At 42.1% G+C, this 19,386-nt stretch overlaps 1 protein-coding gene across 2 annotated transcripts; it reads right to left on the bottom strand.

The window, feature by feature from the left end:
- Window positions 1-365: 365 nt before the first annotated feature.
- Window positions 366-18,207, bottom strand: LOC138744559 (zinc finger protein 239-like). 2 transcript variants are annotated; one of them, XM_069900921.1, is made up of 4 exons: window positions 18,126-18,207; window positions 10,946-12,378; window positions 3,600-3,694; window positions 366-3,497 (listed from the first exon to the last, which is right to left on the bottom strand). In XM_069900921.1, exons 2-3 carry the CDS (start codon window positions 11,579-11,581, stop codon window positions 3,623-3,625), a joined length of 708 nt encoding a protein of 235 aa, XP_069757022.1. In that variant the 5' UTR covers window positions 11,582-12,378; window positions 18,126-18,207; the 3' UTR covers window positions 366-3,497; window positions 3,600-3,622. The 2 variants fall into 2 exon arrangements, with proteins under 2 accessions (XP_069757022.1, XP_069757023.1); XM_069900922.1 differs by lacking the exon at window positions 18,126-18,207 and adding an exon at window positions 17,925-18,012.
- Window positions 18,208-19,386: the final 1,179 nt, after the last annotated feature.

Raw genomic sequence — 19,386 nt, 5'->3', positions numbered from 1 at the left:
GTTTGCTGATGACTCTAAGACTGGAGGAGTTGTGGACAGCAAAGAAGGCTTTCAAACCTTCCTGAGGGATCTGGACCAACTGGAAAAATGGGCCAAAAGTGGCAGATGGAATTTAACACAGACAAGTGTGAGGTGTTGCATTTTGGGAGGACATACATGGTCACTGGTAGGACCCTGAGGAGTGTGGGAATACAAATACATAATTCCCTGAAAGTGGAGTCACTGGTAGACAGGGATGTAAAGAAAGCTTTAGACATCTTAGCCTTCTGTCTTGGGTAAACTTATACCTCTCATTTTATTCATTTTAGATTCGTCACAATGTTTGAGCTACAGAAAAAAAATAGACACACACACACCGAGAGCAGTTCAGTTTATACAAGGCTTTATTACTAAATCTAAAGCTGAATTCACACTACAATATGCAAGCCCTTCCCAATTATACTTATCAACACTTGGACTGGTCCCAACTGCCGAAGCGAGGCAACGACTGCACACATTTAGTAGGTTGTCGGGGCACCGGTTGCAGCTTCTCTACCTCCCTTGACTGAGACATTAGCTGGACTCTTGAAGTTCTTCTTCTTGCTGAGAGATGTTGCCACCTCTTGGAGAGTCTCAAACTTCAGCAGTGGGACTATGGCTTATATTACCCAAAAGTTGTTTATTTCAGATCTTATCTCTTTGAACAAATTATTTAATTATCTTCAAGGTCTCCTGACAGTCTGCAACCAACAAAAGAAAACTGCATCTCTGGGCCTCATGGTGGAAGTTGGATAATGTCTACTGATTCATATGCATCCCTGGGCCCCATAAATAATGTCTTCTGATTCAATTGCATCCTGGGTCCCATGGTGGAATTTAGGTGTGTCTACTAAATATGCATCCTGGGCCTCATGGTGTAAATGAGATTATGTCTGCTGATTCTAAAAAATAAACAGGTTCTCAGCCTTGCAGCTGCAGAAGTAAAAAATAGTTTAAATCGTCCATTACACCTTCATAAATCACAGTATTGAGCATAGGAGTTGGGATGTTATGGAGAGGTTGTATAAGACATTGGTGAAGTCATGCTATAGAGGCTGGCTCCAAGAGCCTTCCCAAAAGCTTTGGAGAACGCCCAAGAGTCTTCACTAATGGATTGTTATTTACAAAAAGGCAACAGATGAAACAAGTTGTCGGAGCCGCAGATTGTCTGGAGTGGAGCTTGCAGTTCTAAGAGGGTCATGTGGTTTTGCAAGCAGAGAGAGTCAAACAGGCTTTCTCTCTGAGAGAGAGACAGAGACAGAGATCACTTATACAGTGTTACAGCTAGCAACAGTAGCCGGGACTGGAACAGGACAAGCTGGGAAGCTTGTGGAAAACCCCATTTTGAAGATGGGTTGTGACTGCTTAGTTCAGCCTGGTCAAAGCCCTTGTGGTTCATGCAAGAGGAGAGGACTGGCTGCTTGTTTCACTCTGTAGTGACCTGAAAGAAAGAGGTTATCATCTGGAGAACCCTGAGGGGGCAAGTTTCTTCAGCAAGACACTGAAGTGGCTGGGTGTCCAGTGTACAACAAATCTGTCTCTGAAAATCAACAAGAACCTTCCTGAGCAGTAACCATTTACCTTTCAAACACAAAAGCCTGGTGAACTTTGTAAATGTTAAATTCTGTGTAGAGTATAAGAATTGCCTGCAACCAGTGAAGTTGGAGGAATGAGAAGTGAGATTGGAGTGTGAATCAAATAACTTTTCTGAACATACACATATTACATAGGAACATAGGAAGTAGGAACACGAGTAGGCCAAAAATGGCCAATTGAGCCTGCTCCGCCATTCAATAAGATTATGGCTGATCTAATTTATGACCTAACTCCACCTTCCTGCCTTCTCCCCATATCCCCTAATTCCTCTATCATGTAAAAATTTATCTAACCGAATTTTAAATATGTTTAATGAAGCAGCCTCAATCACTTCCTTGGATAGAGAATTCCAAACATTCACTACTCTCTGGGAAAAACTATTTTTCCTCATCTCTGTCCTAAATATACTCCCCCGAATCTTGAGACTGTGTCCTCTCGTTTTAGTTTCCCCAGCCAGCTCAAAAAACCTTCCTACATCTACCCTATCCATACCCTTCATAATTCTATATGTTTCTATAAGATCTCCTCTCATACTTCTGAAGTCGAGCGAATACAATCCTAGACAATTTAATGTGTCAGCCTGCTGCTACGGTGATTGAGCCAGCACTCCGGGTGGGAGTTAGAGCCTCATCTCCCCTCCCCAGCCTCCTTGGTACATTTACCATTTAATCTTTAATTCATACATAAAGAATTTTCAAAAAAGCAACAAAAAAAGTAGGTGTGTCAGCCTGCTGCTACGGTGATTGAGCCAGCGCTCCGGGTGGCGAGCACAACAAAGGCCACCAGCCCACACAGAGATATTTTCACAACAAACGAACTAGTGGGTGAACAGCAAGGGCAGCTTAAAGGCCAGTGACCCAAAAATGACGCTAGCTTGCTGCAAAGTTCCCGCACATGGGAAACCTGCTTTTGTCATGCATGTTGTGACGTCAGCCAAGGAGGAACAGTGCTGAGCCCCAATAAAGCTCTCAGAGCTTAACTTGACTATACTATGTTTGTGTGTGTCTTTCTTCGAGTAGCGCATGGCTACGTAGGCATTTTTCTGAATTATTCAGTCCTACAGAAACTATCAAATAAATTTAGTCTGTCTAGGACACAGAAGCAACAATTGATTTTCTAATTCTTCATTCCACCTGGGTTCTTGGAAAACCTTACACAAACTCTTCTGCATGTACAAAACTCAAGAAGAACTTATTTTTACCTCCAGGCAGGAAAATCTTCAAGGTTGCAGGATGACATATATAAATCGATATCCTTTTTCCCCACAGAGTCTTCTTAACTGGATTAAATTCTCCTCTTCTTTTTAGTAAATCCGCACTTATATCAGGGTAAAATAAAACTTTACCTCCTTCATACTCAAGTGGCCCTTTCCTTGCTCTTGCCCCTTCTGCCACCAGGGTCAGGATCTTCTCTTTATCTTGATATTGAAGAAACGTAATCTGCCCAGAACGTGGCTTCTGATTTGGAAGTGGTTTTCCTCTAAGTGTGCTTTCAATTTCAATAGGGCGTTCAAAGTTATCACTCCCCCAACACTTCAGGAATCCATTTCCTAAAAGAGTCAATTGGATCTTGCTCCTCCATTTCGTGCATTTTCTTAATTTTCCCATCTAACATCTAACTTTCTCTTCATTTTATTAACTTCATCCAAGACTTTATTTATTTCCCCTTTTGTTCCATGAATTTCTATTAATAACAATTCAGTATTGGACACATCTTCTACATTTTGTTTACTTTTACTTTTAAAAGCCTTAACTTCTTTCAGTACCTCCTCTTCCTCTTCTTCTTCCACTTCGCTGCTAATCCCTTGCAAGTTCGACTCTTCTTCTTCTTCTTCTTCTTCTTATTCTGATGTGGTCGCTGAAGGCCCCAGCAGTGTTTTCTTTCTTTGGAGGCATTATTAAAATGTTGTTTCAGTGTTTAAATGCGATTCAAAAAGTTTAATTAATTTAAAACTTTACTTACTTAGTACGTTTTTATTAGTTTACCTGGAGGGTCAGGTTCCGACATGCTACTCCTGCAGCATCATGTGACATTCTCCTGGAAGGCTGTCTCTGAAGCAAAGTGGAAATTCCGGAGGAAGCTAGTGACAGAGACAGATAGACGTCAGCTATGGCAGGGAGTGCAGGCCACTGCAGCCTACAAAGCACTCTAGATGGCTGCACTGCTTAATTCCCCGATAAGCTGAACAACTTCTATGCCAACTTTGAGAGGAAGAACCAAAGGCTGAGGATCCTGTGATATCTGTCTCTGAGGGCAATGTCAGAACATGATTCACGAAGGTGAACCCTCACAAGGCATCAGGTCCTGATGGCATAACTGGCATGGTACTGAAAATCTGCACCAACCAACTAGCTGGAGTGAATGAGGCATTTTCAACCTCTCATTGCTGCAGTCAGTGTTTCCCACCTGCTTCAAAACGGCATCAATCATCCCAAGAAGCAGTGTGAGCTGCCACAACGACTATCGCCCAGTAGCACTAACTTCTACTATGATGCAATGCTTTGAGAGGCTTGTCATGGCCAGAATTAACATGTACCTAAACAAAGATCTGAACCCGCTGCAATTCGTCTATCATCACAATCGCTCCACAGCAGGTGCAATATCGATGGCTCTCCACTCAGTTCTGGATCACCTTGAAATTAGCACCTTGAAAATACACATGGCTGCTCTTCATCGACATCAGCTTTGCCTTCAATATTATTATTCCCTCAGTGCTGGTCAAGAAGCTACAAACTCTGGGCCTCTGCACCTGGATCATTGACTTTCTCATTGGAAGATCACAGTCAGTACTAATTAGAAACAATTCCTCCTTCTCACTGACCATCAACACAGGTTAATCCCAAGAATGCATGCTTAACTCACTGCTCTACTTATTATACACCCAAGACTGAGTGGCCAGGCACAATTCCAAAGCCATCTACAAGTTTGGTGAATGCTCATGCACAAGAGTCCATAGAAGCATCCACCATGGGGACTGCCTCAAGCCATCTCATGAACCTATCAATCACCATGAAGAGATAGCAGTAGCCTTGTGAAAGTGGAATTGGTCCAACAATGGACATGGTCGAAGCTGTGAGTTACCAGTGGGAAGGGTTGTAGTGGTGCTTTCATATACCGATGGATTTTGACAAGATCTGGCCATTTGAGTAATGTCTTTCTTTAGACCGTGCCAAACAAATCTGTCTGAAATCAGATGACAGAATCAAAATTGTGATGTCTCCATGAAGCTAGAACCACTAGCCATGGATGTCCTGTTGACACATTGCAAAAGAGGAGCTTGCCATCGGATTCGATTTGTACATCCTTCCACTGCAGGTTGGTTATCGAGGTGCGATATGATGCCATCTCACCATCCTGTGCTTGGGCAGTGGCAAGAGCTGCATAGTCAATACTGTGGTCCATCGCTGATACCTCAAGTGCAACTGAGTGGGAAAGTGCATCAGCCAATACATTGTCTTTTGCAGAAATGTGCATTATTCTGGTAGAGTATTCAGAAATGAAGAATAACTGCTGCTGTTGTCGAGCTGACCAGGGCTCCAACACCTTCAAAAATGAGAAGGTCAAGGGTTATGGTCTGTGAACATGGCATGGTGTCTGCCTTCCAAAAAGTAACGAAAGTGACAGATGGACAAATATACGGCTAGGAGCTCGTTATCAAAGTTGCTATATATTTTTTCGGCCTCATGGAGGTGGTGGTTAAAGAATGCAATGGCTTCCATTGTCCATCGATATACTGCTGCAGAGTGCCCCCTATGACCACATCAAACATGTCTGTTGAAAGGGTGGTGCCTGCATTTAGGACTGGATGACTGAGCATGGTTGCTTGAGCTAATCGTTCCTTTGTCTTTATGAAAGCCTTTAGTTCAGATGTGTAACTGCCTGGTGGCCCACTCTCTTGCCAGACATGCCATAAATTCGCAGCAGGAGTGTTTTAGAGTATCATACTCCAGGCTCCAGTGGATTGCGCCAGACATCACTGACTCACTTGGCAGTGGCTTGGTCCAAGGCACTGACGAGGTGATAATAGCGAGTCGCACCCACCTCGATCTTCCTGAGGTGAAATTGTGCCTCAGCCTTTTGAAACCACAGCTGTGGTTCCACCATTCAGAAGGGCATTAGCTTAACAGCAACAGCTGCAGTATCCATATGGGCCAAAAGCACATTTTGGACCCATTGAGATCACCAATTATAGCCACTGAAAAGCAGTGGTGGCTGATGAATGCGAAATAATGATATACGCAGTTGCAGGTAAATCAGAACTCGTTTACTCGAATCACACATGTATTCTTTTAAAACACGTCATGACGTTGACATCCTGTGCCCGTTCGTTGGATTTCCGGGAGTTGTAGTCTATCTATAGCGCCACTACAGTACAACTACAGACCACAAGACCATGTATAGGATAGTGGAGTCAGTGGACATGATTATTGGCGTCTCTCTTCCCACTGTAAGGAAGGTAAATAACGCTGTTAAGGATTTTTCACACCCCTCTTGTAAATTTTTCTCCCTTTTGCCATCTGGTAGGAGGTACCGTAGCACTTGTGACCATACATCCAGATTGGGCAAGTTTTTCCCCAAGCCATCAGGCTAGTACTAGTATATCATGGATTTTTATTGTAGTATGACTATGATTTAACTCCTGTTTAGGTAAATCTGCTCCATGGTCCTGGAGAATCACTATCTTGTCTTTACTGTAGTTATTGGTATGAACGACAAATAAAGGTAACTTGACTTGCATGGACAGAGTTGATGTAGAATGGCTGTTTCCAAACTTTTAATTGTAAATTGAAGAATTTATTTGGAATCTTGGACTTGTATGAATATTTATCCACCCAATATGGATGATGAAAAATTTATACAAGATTCCTTTCTTAATTTTTCACAAGCATATGACAAAGTTATGATTGGAGGTAATTTTAATTGTTGTTTAGATCCATTGTTGGATAATTTTCCAAAAAGAGCAACTAGAACTAAAATGGCAAAAAAAGTATTAACTTTAATGAAGAAATGAATTTGGTTTATAAATGGAAAAATTATTATTCTAGAATAGATTTATTTTTGTTACCGGCACAATTACAAGGACAGATAATCTGCTGAGTACAAAACTAGACTTTTATCAGATCATTCACTTTTATTAGGATCAGAAAAAGAGGACATTACATATCAATGGACATTTAAATCTTTATTATTTAAAAATGTTGAGTTTTGTAATTTTATGAGGGATCAAATACAGGAGCACTTGAAAATAAATGTAAATTCTGTTAACAGTAAGTTTATATGGGATGCTTTGAAAGCATATTCAAGAGGACAAATTATTAGTTATACTTCTAAAATTAAGAAACAACATTTAGCTGAAGTAAATAAATTAGAAAGGAAATAGAATCAGAGAAAGATTTACAACAGAATCCAATGGAGGTTAAAGAGATACAATTGGTTAATAAACAAAATTACAGTATAATTCATTACAAACATAAATTGAAAAATTACTACAAAGAACTAAACAGAAGTATTAGGAGTTGGGGAAAGGGCTCAAAGTTTTAGATCGGCAATTGAAATCAGAATAATTTTCAAAAAAATATAACTTCATTTAGAAAAGATTAAGATATTACATATCAACCTCAAGAGATAAGGTACCTGAGGAATTTTATTAAAAATTATATACTTCTGAGGCTGTGAAAAATGAAGTTTAGATCATTTTTAATCTGATCTTCAATTGCCTTCATTAACTAACAAGAAAATTAAGGAAATGGAGGCCCCTTTTACTCAAAATGAAATTATAGAAGCACTTAAATCAATGCCTAATGGAAAATCTCCTGGTAAAGATGGGTTTTATAAGAAATTTCAATATTTATTGATACCTTTATTAATTGAGGTTCTTGAACAAGCTATGGAACTCATTCTTTAACTAAATTCTTTTTCTCAAGCAATTATTACAGTTATTCTTAAGGAAGATAGAGACCCTTTGAAAGCAAGTTCTTATAGACCTATATCTTTGTTAAATGTTGATTATAAAATTGTAACAACGGTTCTAGCCAATAGACTGGTAAGGTATTTACCATTTTTGATTCATATAACCAAGGTGAATTTATTAAAGGCTGTTATTCTGCTGATAATATTACATTTGATAGAGTGGAATGGGGATTTTTATTTGAAGGGTTGGATAAATTTAAATTTGGACTAATATTTATTAGTTGGATTAAGGCAATATATAAAAAGCCGATGGCTAGAGTTGTGATGAATGGGCATATATCATCGGCTTTTATATTGAAGAAATTTACTAGACAGGGTTGCCCTTTGATGTGAATATGGAATAAGATAAATGAATAGATAGGTACATGTGGTAAAGTTTCTCTGAATATATCTTTGTATCAGAATAAACATTTTCCTTTTATGGTTAATAATCAACTTTTGAAAATATGGGATCTAAAAGGAATTAAATTTATACAGGATTGTTATGAAGCAGGTTTTTTATTACTTTTCAAAGAATGAGGGAAATATACCATTGAATACTCTTTTTTGTTATTATCAAGTTAGAGCTTTGTGAATGGATCAATTTGGGAAATACTATGAGGCTGCCCAGACTAATTTTGAAATTTTAATTATGGATGATAGGAAAAAAAGATTTATATCACAGAAATGTAAGCATTATTACAGAATAAAATGTTTGCCAGATTTACAAAAATCTAGGTTAAAATGGAAAGGAAAAGATTTAGGAACAGAAATTACTAGGGAGAATGGAAGAAATTTGTGTAAAAGACAAAAATAGTGAATCTTACATTCATAGATTAGTTCATCATAATTTTAATCATCAATTATATTTATCTCCTGAGAAATTAATGAGACACATTTTACTTTTTACGGCTTTATGCCAGAAAGAAAAAGGAACGTTTTTACATTTAACATGGCTCTGTGAAAAGGCGAAACATTTTTGGATGCAGTTTAAGGAATTTTTACAAAATATTTTTAAAGTTAAATTCCCAATGGATCCATCAATATTTTTGCTAAGTAATATTAAAAAGATTTGTTTGGAATTAAGATTAAATAAATTTCAAAAAGCATTTTTGAGATTAGCATTAGTAGTAGTGAGAAAATATATTCCAATTACTTGGAAAAATGAGAGTTGAATTTACTTAGATGGCATACCGAATTGAGATCTTGTATACTATTGGGGAAAAAAAATTACGAGATCATTTTTTTTTAATCGTAAAGTTTGGAGCCCTTATTTGGATTACATGGGTTTAAAATTTTGAATACTTCTGCCTTGGTGTGGTGGAAATTCCTAAATCCATGGTATTTATCTATGTCATTATAGTTTACATTTCCTTTCTTCCTTTTCTTTTTAGAAGGGGTAGTTGGGGGGAGATTAGGGGTGGTTTTAAGTAAAGGGTATATAAAGGGGAAGGGTTTATTGAGTAAGGGGGGGGATAGAGGGATTTTTCTGTTATATGCCATGTATACTTATTATTATATATTTTGTATTGTTTATTAACTTTATGTATCATAGTTTTTAAAATTTTAAATAAAGTATTCATGAAAAAAAAGGTTGTTTTCCATGCTTGGAGTCTTGGACATGGGCACAACTTCAGGATTTAAGGGCATCCATTTAGAACAGAGATGTGGAGCAATTTCAGCCACAGGATGGTAAAATTGTGGAATTTGTTGCCACAGGTGGTTGTAGAGGCTGGGTCATTGTGGGTATTTAAGAAAGATTGATAAGTCCTTGATTAAGCAGGGTGTCAAAGGTTATGGGGAAGAAGGCTGGTCAGTGGGGCTGAGTGAGAAAATGGATCAGCTCATGATTAAATGGCAGGGCAGACTCGATGGGCTGAATTACTTACTTCTGCTCCTGTCTCATAGTCTTTCTCAGTTGAAAATTTTGTTGTGAATTCTCTGCCAAAAACATTCAATTAGCACATGCCAATTTGATCTGCTTAGTCCATATAAAAATTAAATCCCCTATGGATTGTTGTCACCTCTGTTGCGAGATCTTAATTCTGACATATATATATTTTATAAATCGACCTTGTGGCTTCATACCTGTTCTGTCATTTAATGACCATGACGGATCTGCTATACATTCCCTCAGTTGCACTTTCCTCCATGATCCCACAACCCTCGATTCCCACATTATACAAGTCTCAGCAAGTTAGCCTTTAATACACTTAAGGATCCAGAATCAACAAGTCTCCAGTGAAGAATAATCTACAGATTTGCTGTCCTGTTCATCTTTGACTTGTCATTATTCTGGATTCCTCAAACATCTGCCCTGTTCAATCCTCTACATTCCAAATTAAAGGACAATTTTTTTTCTGCTCCTTGGTAAAAGATGATGCTTTTGCTTTGTTTTAACTGTACTCTTCTCTATACCCTGCACTTTGTCTTTGTAACTCTATACCTGCCTTAATGTAGCACAACACCCAGATCTTTTGTTTAATTATTGCATGTCTGTACTTGAGTGTGACTTGACTTGCTGGGATAGCACATAAAACAAAGTTTTCACTGTGTCTTGGTAGACATGACAAAACAGAATTCAATTCAATTCTAAAAGCTATTGGTCCCATCCTGTCTTGGACAGCTGAACAATCGGACAGTGTGCTTGAAACAAAGCTGTGGAGGATCAATATCAATTCTGGGTGCAGTCCCAATCAGCAGTTTACTCTCCTGATGAATGAAGAAGTCAGACATTTCTTCAACCAATCTCCTTTATTTGATACACAAGCTTATGGGAGGATTGTCACCTCTGCAGAGGACTGACTTAAACAGACAATGCATGGATTTGTCTATGACACTGCCATCTAACATTAACCAATCACAACAGTCCCCTCCCATATGACAAGCATTATCCTATCAGCATCAAGCCATGCACTATTCATCTACATATTGCATAATTTTGTTGACCAGTCACAGAGACATGTCTCCTCCCTTCAAGTAGTTTTACAGTTCCGATTTCCCAGTTCTTGCATGCATGTTTCCAGAGAGAATGGAAGTTTATTAGCCAGGCTGTTGTTATCGGGTAACACACATCCTGGGGCCTCCCATTGCCCTTGAGTGTCTCCAATTATCTCAGCATTAAGCATTAATTAATCAGACCCAGTGGAATTTCAGCTTAGCTGTTGTTACCAGGCAACACACATCCTGGGCCCCTCGGGTTCTTGGGAATCAGCATAAGCACCAAGCAAGTTGTATTTAGGTATTAAAACATTAATTAATTAACCAAAATGCTAATGTATTTGATGTATTAATCTTAACTGGAGAGACGACTACTTCGACACGTTAAATCCAGCACAGTCAGAGGGTTACTAAAAGTTAGCAGAATGAACATGGTTCACACCTGGATGTGCTCGAATGCAGCAGTAGCAACAGAATCCACCCTCTGTAGTGACTGGTGGACTCGCTGGTGCCTCATAACATGGTATGAACGGGTGAACCCCTTCCCACACACAGAGCAGATGAAAGGCCTCTCCCCAGTGTGAGTGCGGTGATGCTTCAGTAGATCTTTGGTACTTTTAAAGCTTTTCTCACACTCAGAACATTGAAATGGCCTTTTATCAGAGTGAACAAGTTGGTGTTCAGTGTAGGAGGAAGGAGAATTGAATCTCTTCCCACATATGGGGCATGCAAAAGGCTTCTGTCCAGAGTGACTGCGCCGGTGTGTCTGAAGGCTGGATGAGAAACTGAATCCCTTCCCACAAACAGAGCAGATGAATGGCCGCTCACCAGTGTGAATTCGTTGATGACCCTGCAGATCCTCAGAGGCTCTGAAAGTCTTCTCACAGATGGAGCATTTGTAAGGTTTCTCATTGGTGTGAACAAGCTGATGTGTGCTGAGACTGGATGCCTGAGTGAAACTCTTCCCACAAATGGAGCAGGTGAATGGCTTCTCTCCAGTGTGAGTACTCTGATGTGTAAGGAGGGCGGATGACCTTGTGAATCCCTTCCCACACAAGGAGCAGATGAAGGGCCACATCCCCGTGTGACTGTGCTGGTGTTGAACAAGGCAGGTGATTCGTTTGAATGCCTTCCCACAATGAGAACAACAGAACCTCCTTTCTGAGTGAACAACCTGGTGTTTGGCCAGGACATCAGCACTTTTAAACCTCTTCCAGCAGTTAGAGCAGTTAAATAGTCTCTCATCACTGTGTGCTCGTTGATGTCTCAGCAGGTAGGACCAAAAATTGAATCCCTTTCCACACACAGAGCAGGTGAACAGCTTCTCCGCTGTGTGAATGGTTTGGTGTTTCAGTAGAGTGGATGACAGAGTGAAACTCTTACCACACACAGAGCAGGTAAGTGGCCTTTCCCCAGTGTGATTGCGTCGATGAATTTCCAGTTGTAATGGGTAACTGAAGCCTTTCCCACATCCTTCACATTTCCACAGTCTCCCTGTTTTACGGGTGTCCTTTTGGGTCTCCAGGTTTAATGTTCATTCACAAAATGGAAAATGTGACAATATTGTCTGTATCTTTTCCGACAGATGACACATGAACACACACACACAAAATGCTCCACCAATGTTGAGGATTTTTTTCCCTACACACAAAACATACTTCTTATTCCGTGTGCAGTTCCCATAGATTAGACTCAAGTCAAATCTTGATTTAATGCTTGGTTTCAGTTTTCCAAGAGGAAAATCTGATGTCCCAGAAGATGAAATTATGAAAGTTTGTTTGAATGCAGGACAGAAGTTCAGAACTGATCATTCCAATTTCTGCAGCACAGATATAAAACAGAAAATGCTGCAAATCTCCACAGGTCAGGCAGAACCTGTGAAGAAAGAAACAGAGTTAATGTTAATTTTCATCAGATCAATGGTTTGGATTTTGGATCACAGTTTTAACTAAATATTCTTTCCTATGCACCAAAGTGCCATTGAAATTCCCTCATCCTACACAGAAATCCAAATCAATTACGAACCATCAAATTCAAGAACACTTTCTTCCTTATTGTTATCGACTTTTGAATGGATCTCGCATTGATTTAAAAACTGCTGGATGATAGAGTGGTAAATTGGATTAGTAAGTATGCAGATGATACTAAGATTGCTGGTCTTGTAGACAGTGAGGAAGGCCAGTTAGAAGAGTGGGCTGAAAGATGGCTGATGGAGTTTAATACTGAGAAATGTGAGGTGCTACATTTTGGTAGGAATAATCAGCAAAGGTCCTACCCGTTAAATGGTCGACAACTGAGGAGTGGAGTGGAACAAAGGGATTTAGGAATTCTGGAACATAATTCTCTGGAAGTGAAGTCACGTAGATAGGGTGGTGAAGAAGCTTTTGGTATGTGTGGTGAATCTCTGCTAGCCTTGCCTTACTAACATTGGCTGTGCATTATCTCTACTATTAAAGACGTTCCCCTTATTGTACCATTAGTTTCTGCTAATAAAAGCCATGATTATTGTTTGACTACATCGTCTTTGTCTACTTCATTAACTGGCACTTCAGTATGTTGGCCTTCATAAATCAGAGTATTGAGTACAGGAGTTGGGATGTAATATTGAAGTTGTAGAGGGCATTGGTGAGGCCAAGTAGGGAATATTGGGTGCAGTTTGTGTAGCCAAATTATAAGAAGGACATCAACAAAATAGAGAGAGTGCAGAGAAGATTTTCAAGAATGTTACCTGAGTTTCAGGGTTTGACCTACTGGAAAAGGTTAAATAGACTAGGACTTGACTCCCTAGTGTGCAGAAGACTGAGGGGTGATTTAATAGAGGTATTTAAAATGATAAGGGGGACAGATAAAGTAAATGTGGACAGGGTTTTTCCAATGAGATTCAAACAAGAGGACTTAGATTGAGATTGAAGGGGGAAAAGTTTAGGGGAACGAGGGGAATTTCTTCACTGAAGGTGGAGCTCGCAACTGACTGGGGGGATGGTGATTAACGGTGGGGGGTTGGGGAAACACAGAAATTTCCCGAGTGCATGACGTGTCATCGTGGGGATTGGGATTCCCCCTTAAATTGCTCGGTTGGTGTTGTAATAGTTTAATTCCCCTGCAACCTCAAAGGTGCTAGAAGCAACTTGGCCCCAATAATTCCACCTGGGTCCCAGGAGGCTACCCAGGTGCTGCAGCTTAAAAGTGCTTACTCTTTCAGGGCTTGTGAGATCCAAATGTTTCTGTTGAGAAAGACTCTGGGGAGGCTGATCACACCTGAGTTTTGATGTGCCGCAGGTATGGCTGCCACACCTCAATGAATGCGCCATATCTCCACCTTAAGTTATAAGTAATTTTATCCAGGGGAACACACATCTGCATCTCCATGTTCCATCTTGCTGTGCTTAATACTTTTACGACCTGCTACTTGCAAATACAGGAGAGGACCAGAAGAAGGAAGACTGAGGGCATTACACAACCGGGGATATGTACTCCCAGAAAGGAAAGTGTCCAAAGGATAAAGGGAGGTAAAATTCCTCAGCATAATATTAAGTGCCAAACAAAGATGACTCACCCAAAGTCATCTGGAACCAGTTACCCGGTTCCCACAAACTGAGTACTGAAACAAATGCAGGCATTTTTAAAACTTGTAAACTTCTGTAGACAATGCATTCCTGATGTAGCCTTATCCACAAAACTTATACAGGCAAGGTTGAACCACTACAAAATCTCACTCCTGTCAAACCTCCACTTGACTTTTCACAATTGCACTACATTCTGCCTTCCTCAGCCACTCCCAATGAAACTTCTCGCAGGAATGAGACCTGATTTAAAGGACAAACCAATACCAGGAACGGAAACCTGGTTTGTGGACGGCTCAGCGTTCAGCAATGAGCTTGGTTTCAAAAATTCAGGATATGCTATCACTAAAGGGATGTCTAAAAACATTGAAGCTGTCGCCTTCCAGGCACACACCTCTGCCCAGCAGGCAGAACTATTCGCCCTACACGAGCCTGTATCCTTGCACAAGACAAGTCTTTGAATAAGCTTTTGGGGTGGCACATGATTTTGGGGCTCTATGGCAACGCAGGGAATTCCTCACAACCACAGGCACCCCAATCAAAACCTCACTCTTTGTCCAGAACTTAATAGAAGCCATTTCCCTTCCCAATTCCTTGGCTGTCATTAAATGTGACACCCATAAAATGGTAAGGATCCTGTCTCACTGGGCAATGTATTTATGGACAAAGTAGCAAAAGATGCAGCACGAGTACGACACCTCCTCGTCCCTACAGGGGACAACAAACAACTGGTAAATAGATTATCTTTTCTGTCTGCCGTAGCCAATCAAAATGCAGGGGGACGCCCCTGTAAAGCAACGCAATGAATGGAAACAAAAGGGGTGAACAATAGACGGTGCCACTTGTCTTTGGCTCCCTCCTCTTGGACAAGTCTGTGTACCTGATACCTTCGTGCCATTACTCCTAATGTATATACAATATTCTCCCAGAATCACAGTGCGGCTTTCGCGCAAACAGAGGAACTACTGACATGGTCTTTGCCCTCAGACAGATCCAAGAAAAGTGCAGAGAACAAAACAAAGGACTCTACATCACCTTTGTTGACCTCACCAAAGCCTTCGACACCGTGAGCAGGAAAGGGCTTTGGCAAATACTAGAGCGCATCGGATGTACCCCAAAGTTCCTCAACATGATTATCCAACTGCACGAAAACCAACAAGGTCGGGTCAGATACAGCAATGAGCTCTCTGAACCCTTCTCCATTAACAATGGCGTGAAGCAAGGCTGTGTTCTCGCACCAACCCTCTTTTCAATCTTCTTCAGCATGATGCTGAACCAAGCCATGAAAGACCTCAACAATGAAGACGCTGTTCACATCCGGTACCGCACGGATGGCAGTCTCTTCAATCTGAGGCGCCTGCAAGCTCACACCAAGACACAAGAGAAACTTGTCCGTGAACTACTCTTTGCAGACGATGCCACTTTAGTTGCCCATTCAGAGCCAGCTCTTCAGCGCTTGACGTCATGCTTTGCGGAAACTGCCAAAGTGTTTGGCCTGGAAGTCAGCCTGAAGAAAACTGAGGTCCTCCATCAGCCAGCTCCCCACCATGACTACCAGCCCCCCCACATCTCCATCAGGCACACAAAACTCAAAACGGTCAACCAGTTTACCTATCTCGGCTGCACCATTTCATCAGATGCAAGGATCGACAATGAGATAGACAACAGACTCGCCAAGGCAAATAGCGCCTTTGGAAGACTACACAAAAGAGTCTGGAAAAACAACCAACTGAAAAACCACACAAAGATAAGCGTATACAGAGCCGTTGTCATACCCACACTCCTGTTCGGCTCCGAATCATGGGTCCTCTACCGGCATCACCTACGGCTCCTAGAACGCGTCCACCAGCGTTGTCTCCGCTCCATCCTCAACATCCATTGGAGCGCTTTCATCCCTAACGTCGAAGTACTCGAGATGGCAGAGGTCGACAGCATCGAGTCCACGCTGCTGAAGATCCAGCTGCGCTGGGTGGGTCACGTCTCCAGAATGGAGGACCATCGCCTTCCCAAGATCATGTTATATGGCGAGCTCTCCACTGGCCACCGTGACAGAGGTGCACCAAAGAAAAGGTACAAGGACTGCCTAAAGAAAGCTCTTGGTGCCTGCCACATTGACCACCGCCAGTGGGCTGATATCGCCTCAAACCGTGCATCTTGGCGCCTCACAGTTTGGCGGGCAGCAACCTCCTTTGAAGAAGACCGCAGAGCCCACCTCACTGACAAAAGGCAAAGGAGGAAAAACCCAACACTCAACCCCAACCAACCAATTTTCCCCTGCAGCCGCTGCAACCGTGTCTGCCTGTCCCGCATCAGACTTGTCAGCCACAAACGAGCCTGCAGCTGACGTGGACTTTTACCCCCTCCATAAATCTTCGTCCGCGAAGCCAAGCCAAAGATTTCCATGATAAACAGGGGGGAGTGTGGTATTGGTTGAGAATGTCATGAAATGAATGTGCTGTGTATAAGTTTAATAGAGTTAAGATGTTGGATACTTTGAAACAATTATTATAACTGCATTATGAAAGGTAGAGTAGACTTTTAAATGATTGCTGTGACTTACTGAGAAATGGGTATTGGGTATTGGGGACCCCCCTCCCCCTGACAGGTTGGCTGCAACTAACAACATTCCATAAAGCTATCTCCTGGTCTTCTGAACACAATAGGCTTCTTCAGGTGTATTCTCTGCCAAGAATGCACAGCACTGGCCATCTAACAGAGACAGCTTTATGGGAGGCGCTTCAGAGTGCACTATGGCTCCTGTCCCTTCGGGCTGTCAAGTTTGGGACATCTGGCTGTCAGAGCTGGGACAGCTGGCGTGGGCTATCAGTGCATGGACGTCCCCACACTGATACTGCTTCCGTGCTCTCTCCCAACAGCCTGATATCAGTCCCCACACTGTGGGGTGGCCGGCGTGGGCTATCAGTGCATGGACATCCCTATATTGACCCCGCTGTCCCGCTCTCTTCCAATAGCCCCATATCAGTCCCCACACTGGGGTGCCGGCTTTCAGGCGGCTGCATTCATGAGCCAGGGGGACCTCAGAGTTCTGGCAATTATCCCTCCCCAAAGAGGGTTACAATGTTCGCCTCGCATGTGCCTCCTGCACTTTCAAGTGGATTCCCGACAGCCGCATATGGGCATAATATGCGGCTTTACATTGGGGGATTTTGGCCACCCAAAAGTGTCTAATAGCGCTATTACCAATAGCACATAACGAGCTGTCACATGCAGCCCGATCATAAACGGGTTCCCGCCCAAAAACAGCTGTCGGGACTACAAGTTTGTCAAGCAGAATGTGGAAACATCAAAACCGATGGCTTTGTTTCAAGTTATCTAGAATTCAGCTTAACCTGTTAAAGATAATGAATATGGAGACCACTGGTGAAGCAACCATTTACATGTGCCAAGAGCCAGGCTAACAGTTCTGCACTGTCTGAAAGGACCTTTTTGAACTACTGTTATTATTTCATGCCACAAATTCATATCTTTTAATTATGTCAAGTACGTATAGAAAGCAAATCAATTATATTCATTTTCCTGCCTTTAGAATGAGCAAACACTAACACCTCTGCTTGTAACAATAGGGAATGGTTACTTAATCACATGCAGTAAAAATGCAAATGCATTAAATATTGTACTGTGTAATCTTGTACTTTGAATGAGGTTCAACAGTATTAGGGAGGTGACCTTGTCTACCCAACCCACATTACTGCTCATTCCTGCTAGCGTGACTCGATTAAATTCTGTGTTGTACTTTGTGTTTGGTTATACTTTGGTTGGCTAAACTATTACAGCGATGTGTCCGCAGTGATGTGCTACAGATGTAACACAAAGAGATGCCCATTGAGAAATGCTCACTGTGAAGTGCCCGCAGACGTGCCCAAAGACATGGCCGTGGAGACGTGCCCACGTAGATGTGCCTGCGACAATGTGCCCCCAGGGACATACCTCCGGAGACATACTCAGAGATGTGCCCCCAGCGACATGTCCGCAACGATGTCCATGCCGCAAAGACACGCCCACAGTGACGAGCTCAGAAACGTGCCTACGATGACGTGCCTGTGGAAATGTGTTCGGAGATATGCTGAAAGGATGTGTCCCCAGCGACATGCCTGCAGATGTGCCGGAGACGTCCGCAGTGACCTGCCTGTGGCAGCATGCCCACGGAGACGTGTCCGCAGTGATGTGCCTATGGTGACGTTCCTGCAGAAACGTGCCCACAAAGGTGCCCGCAGCACCTGTCAATCATTTAATGAGCCAATCGCTTGAGTTCCGATGACAGCTGGAGCCCCGCCTATCTCTTCCCCACGCCATCAAGACATCTATTACTGCGCCGTGGAGTCAATGGCGGTCGCTAACTTCGCCAACACAACAAGCCGGCGCGGAGCCGGTGGGATCCTCACTCACAGCTGGCGCTTGAAGCCAAGTGTTCGGCGAGATCTGCAGCCCAGGCCGCGACCACAAACCACCAACCCTCTCCCACCCGCCAGCCGACACCCGCACTGCGCATGCTCGAGGCTCTCCCTCCAGTCTGCGTCTGCGCACTTGCTGGTCAGACTTCGCGAGGCGCTTTCTGGCACGCGGGGTTGTCTGGGATAACACTCCACCATTCATGAGCGGTAAATCCTGTCAAACGACTTTTCGGTCATCGGAGAAATTATCTCAATTAATAACTGTAATCGAATCTTTAAAACAGTCATCCTGTTGTGCAAAAACAAGTTTTAGTTACAACTAAATACAATCTGCGAGAGGAATTTAGCAACAGCGGGAGAAAAAGAATGGTCGACGTTTCGAACAAAACTTTTACCGAGACTGAATTTTCTTTTCTTTTATAATTTCTCCAGCAGACTATGTTCAGCTTCAGATTCCACCATCTCCTGTGTGTCTCCATTTTTCAAAGTTCACGTTTATTCTTAGAATACATACATGACATCACGTGCAAGCCTGGAAACTGAATACTGAACTCAAGAAAAGAGTACGAGAGAGCTGTAAACAAATAAAGAAATGCAAACAAACTGACAGTGCAAATACAGAAAATAATATTCCGTCTTAAATAAAGCTCTGAAATGTCTCTGATCTGGTGTGTTTTTTTAGGAGACAGATGGCCAGTAGCCTTGCCCGCTTCAGTCTTCTGAATGTTAATGCAGATGATGTTGCACTTTTCTGACAAGCGAGGAGGTACTGTGCGTCCACGATAAGTTGCTTGTTAAGTGGACTGCAGGGAACTTGGTACTCTCTACTGTCTTCACCACCAAGTTATTGATGTGTAGTGCAGGGTGGTCGATCCTAGTCTTGCTGATCATCTCCTTCATCTTGTCCA

Source organism: Narcine bancroftii, chromosome 10, assembly GCF_036971445.1.
Source record: "Narcine bancroftii isolate sNarBan1 chromosome 10, sNarBan1.hap1, whole genome shotgun sequence".
Lineage (NCBI taxonomy): Eukaryota > Metazoa > Chordata > Chondrichthyes > Torpediniformes > Narcinidae > Narcine > Narcine bancroftii.
The sequence above is the reverse complement of the archived record's forward strand: the minus strand, read 5'-3'. Positions and strand labels throughout refer to the sequence as shown.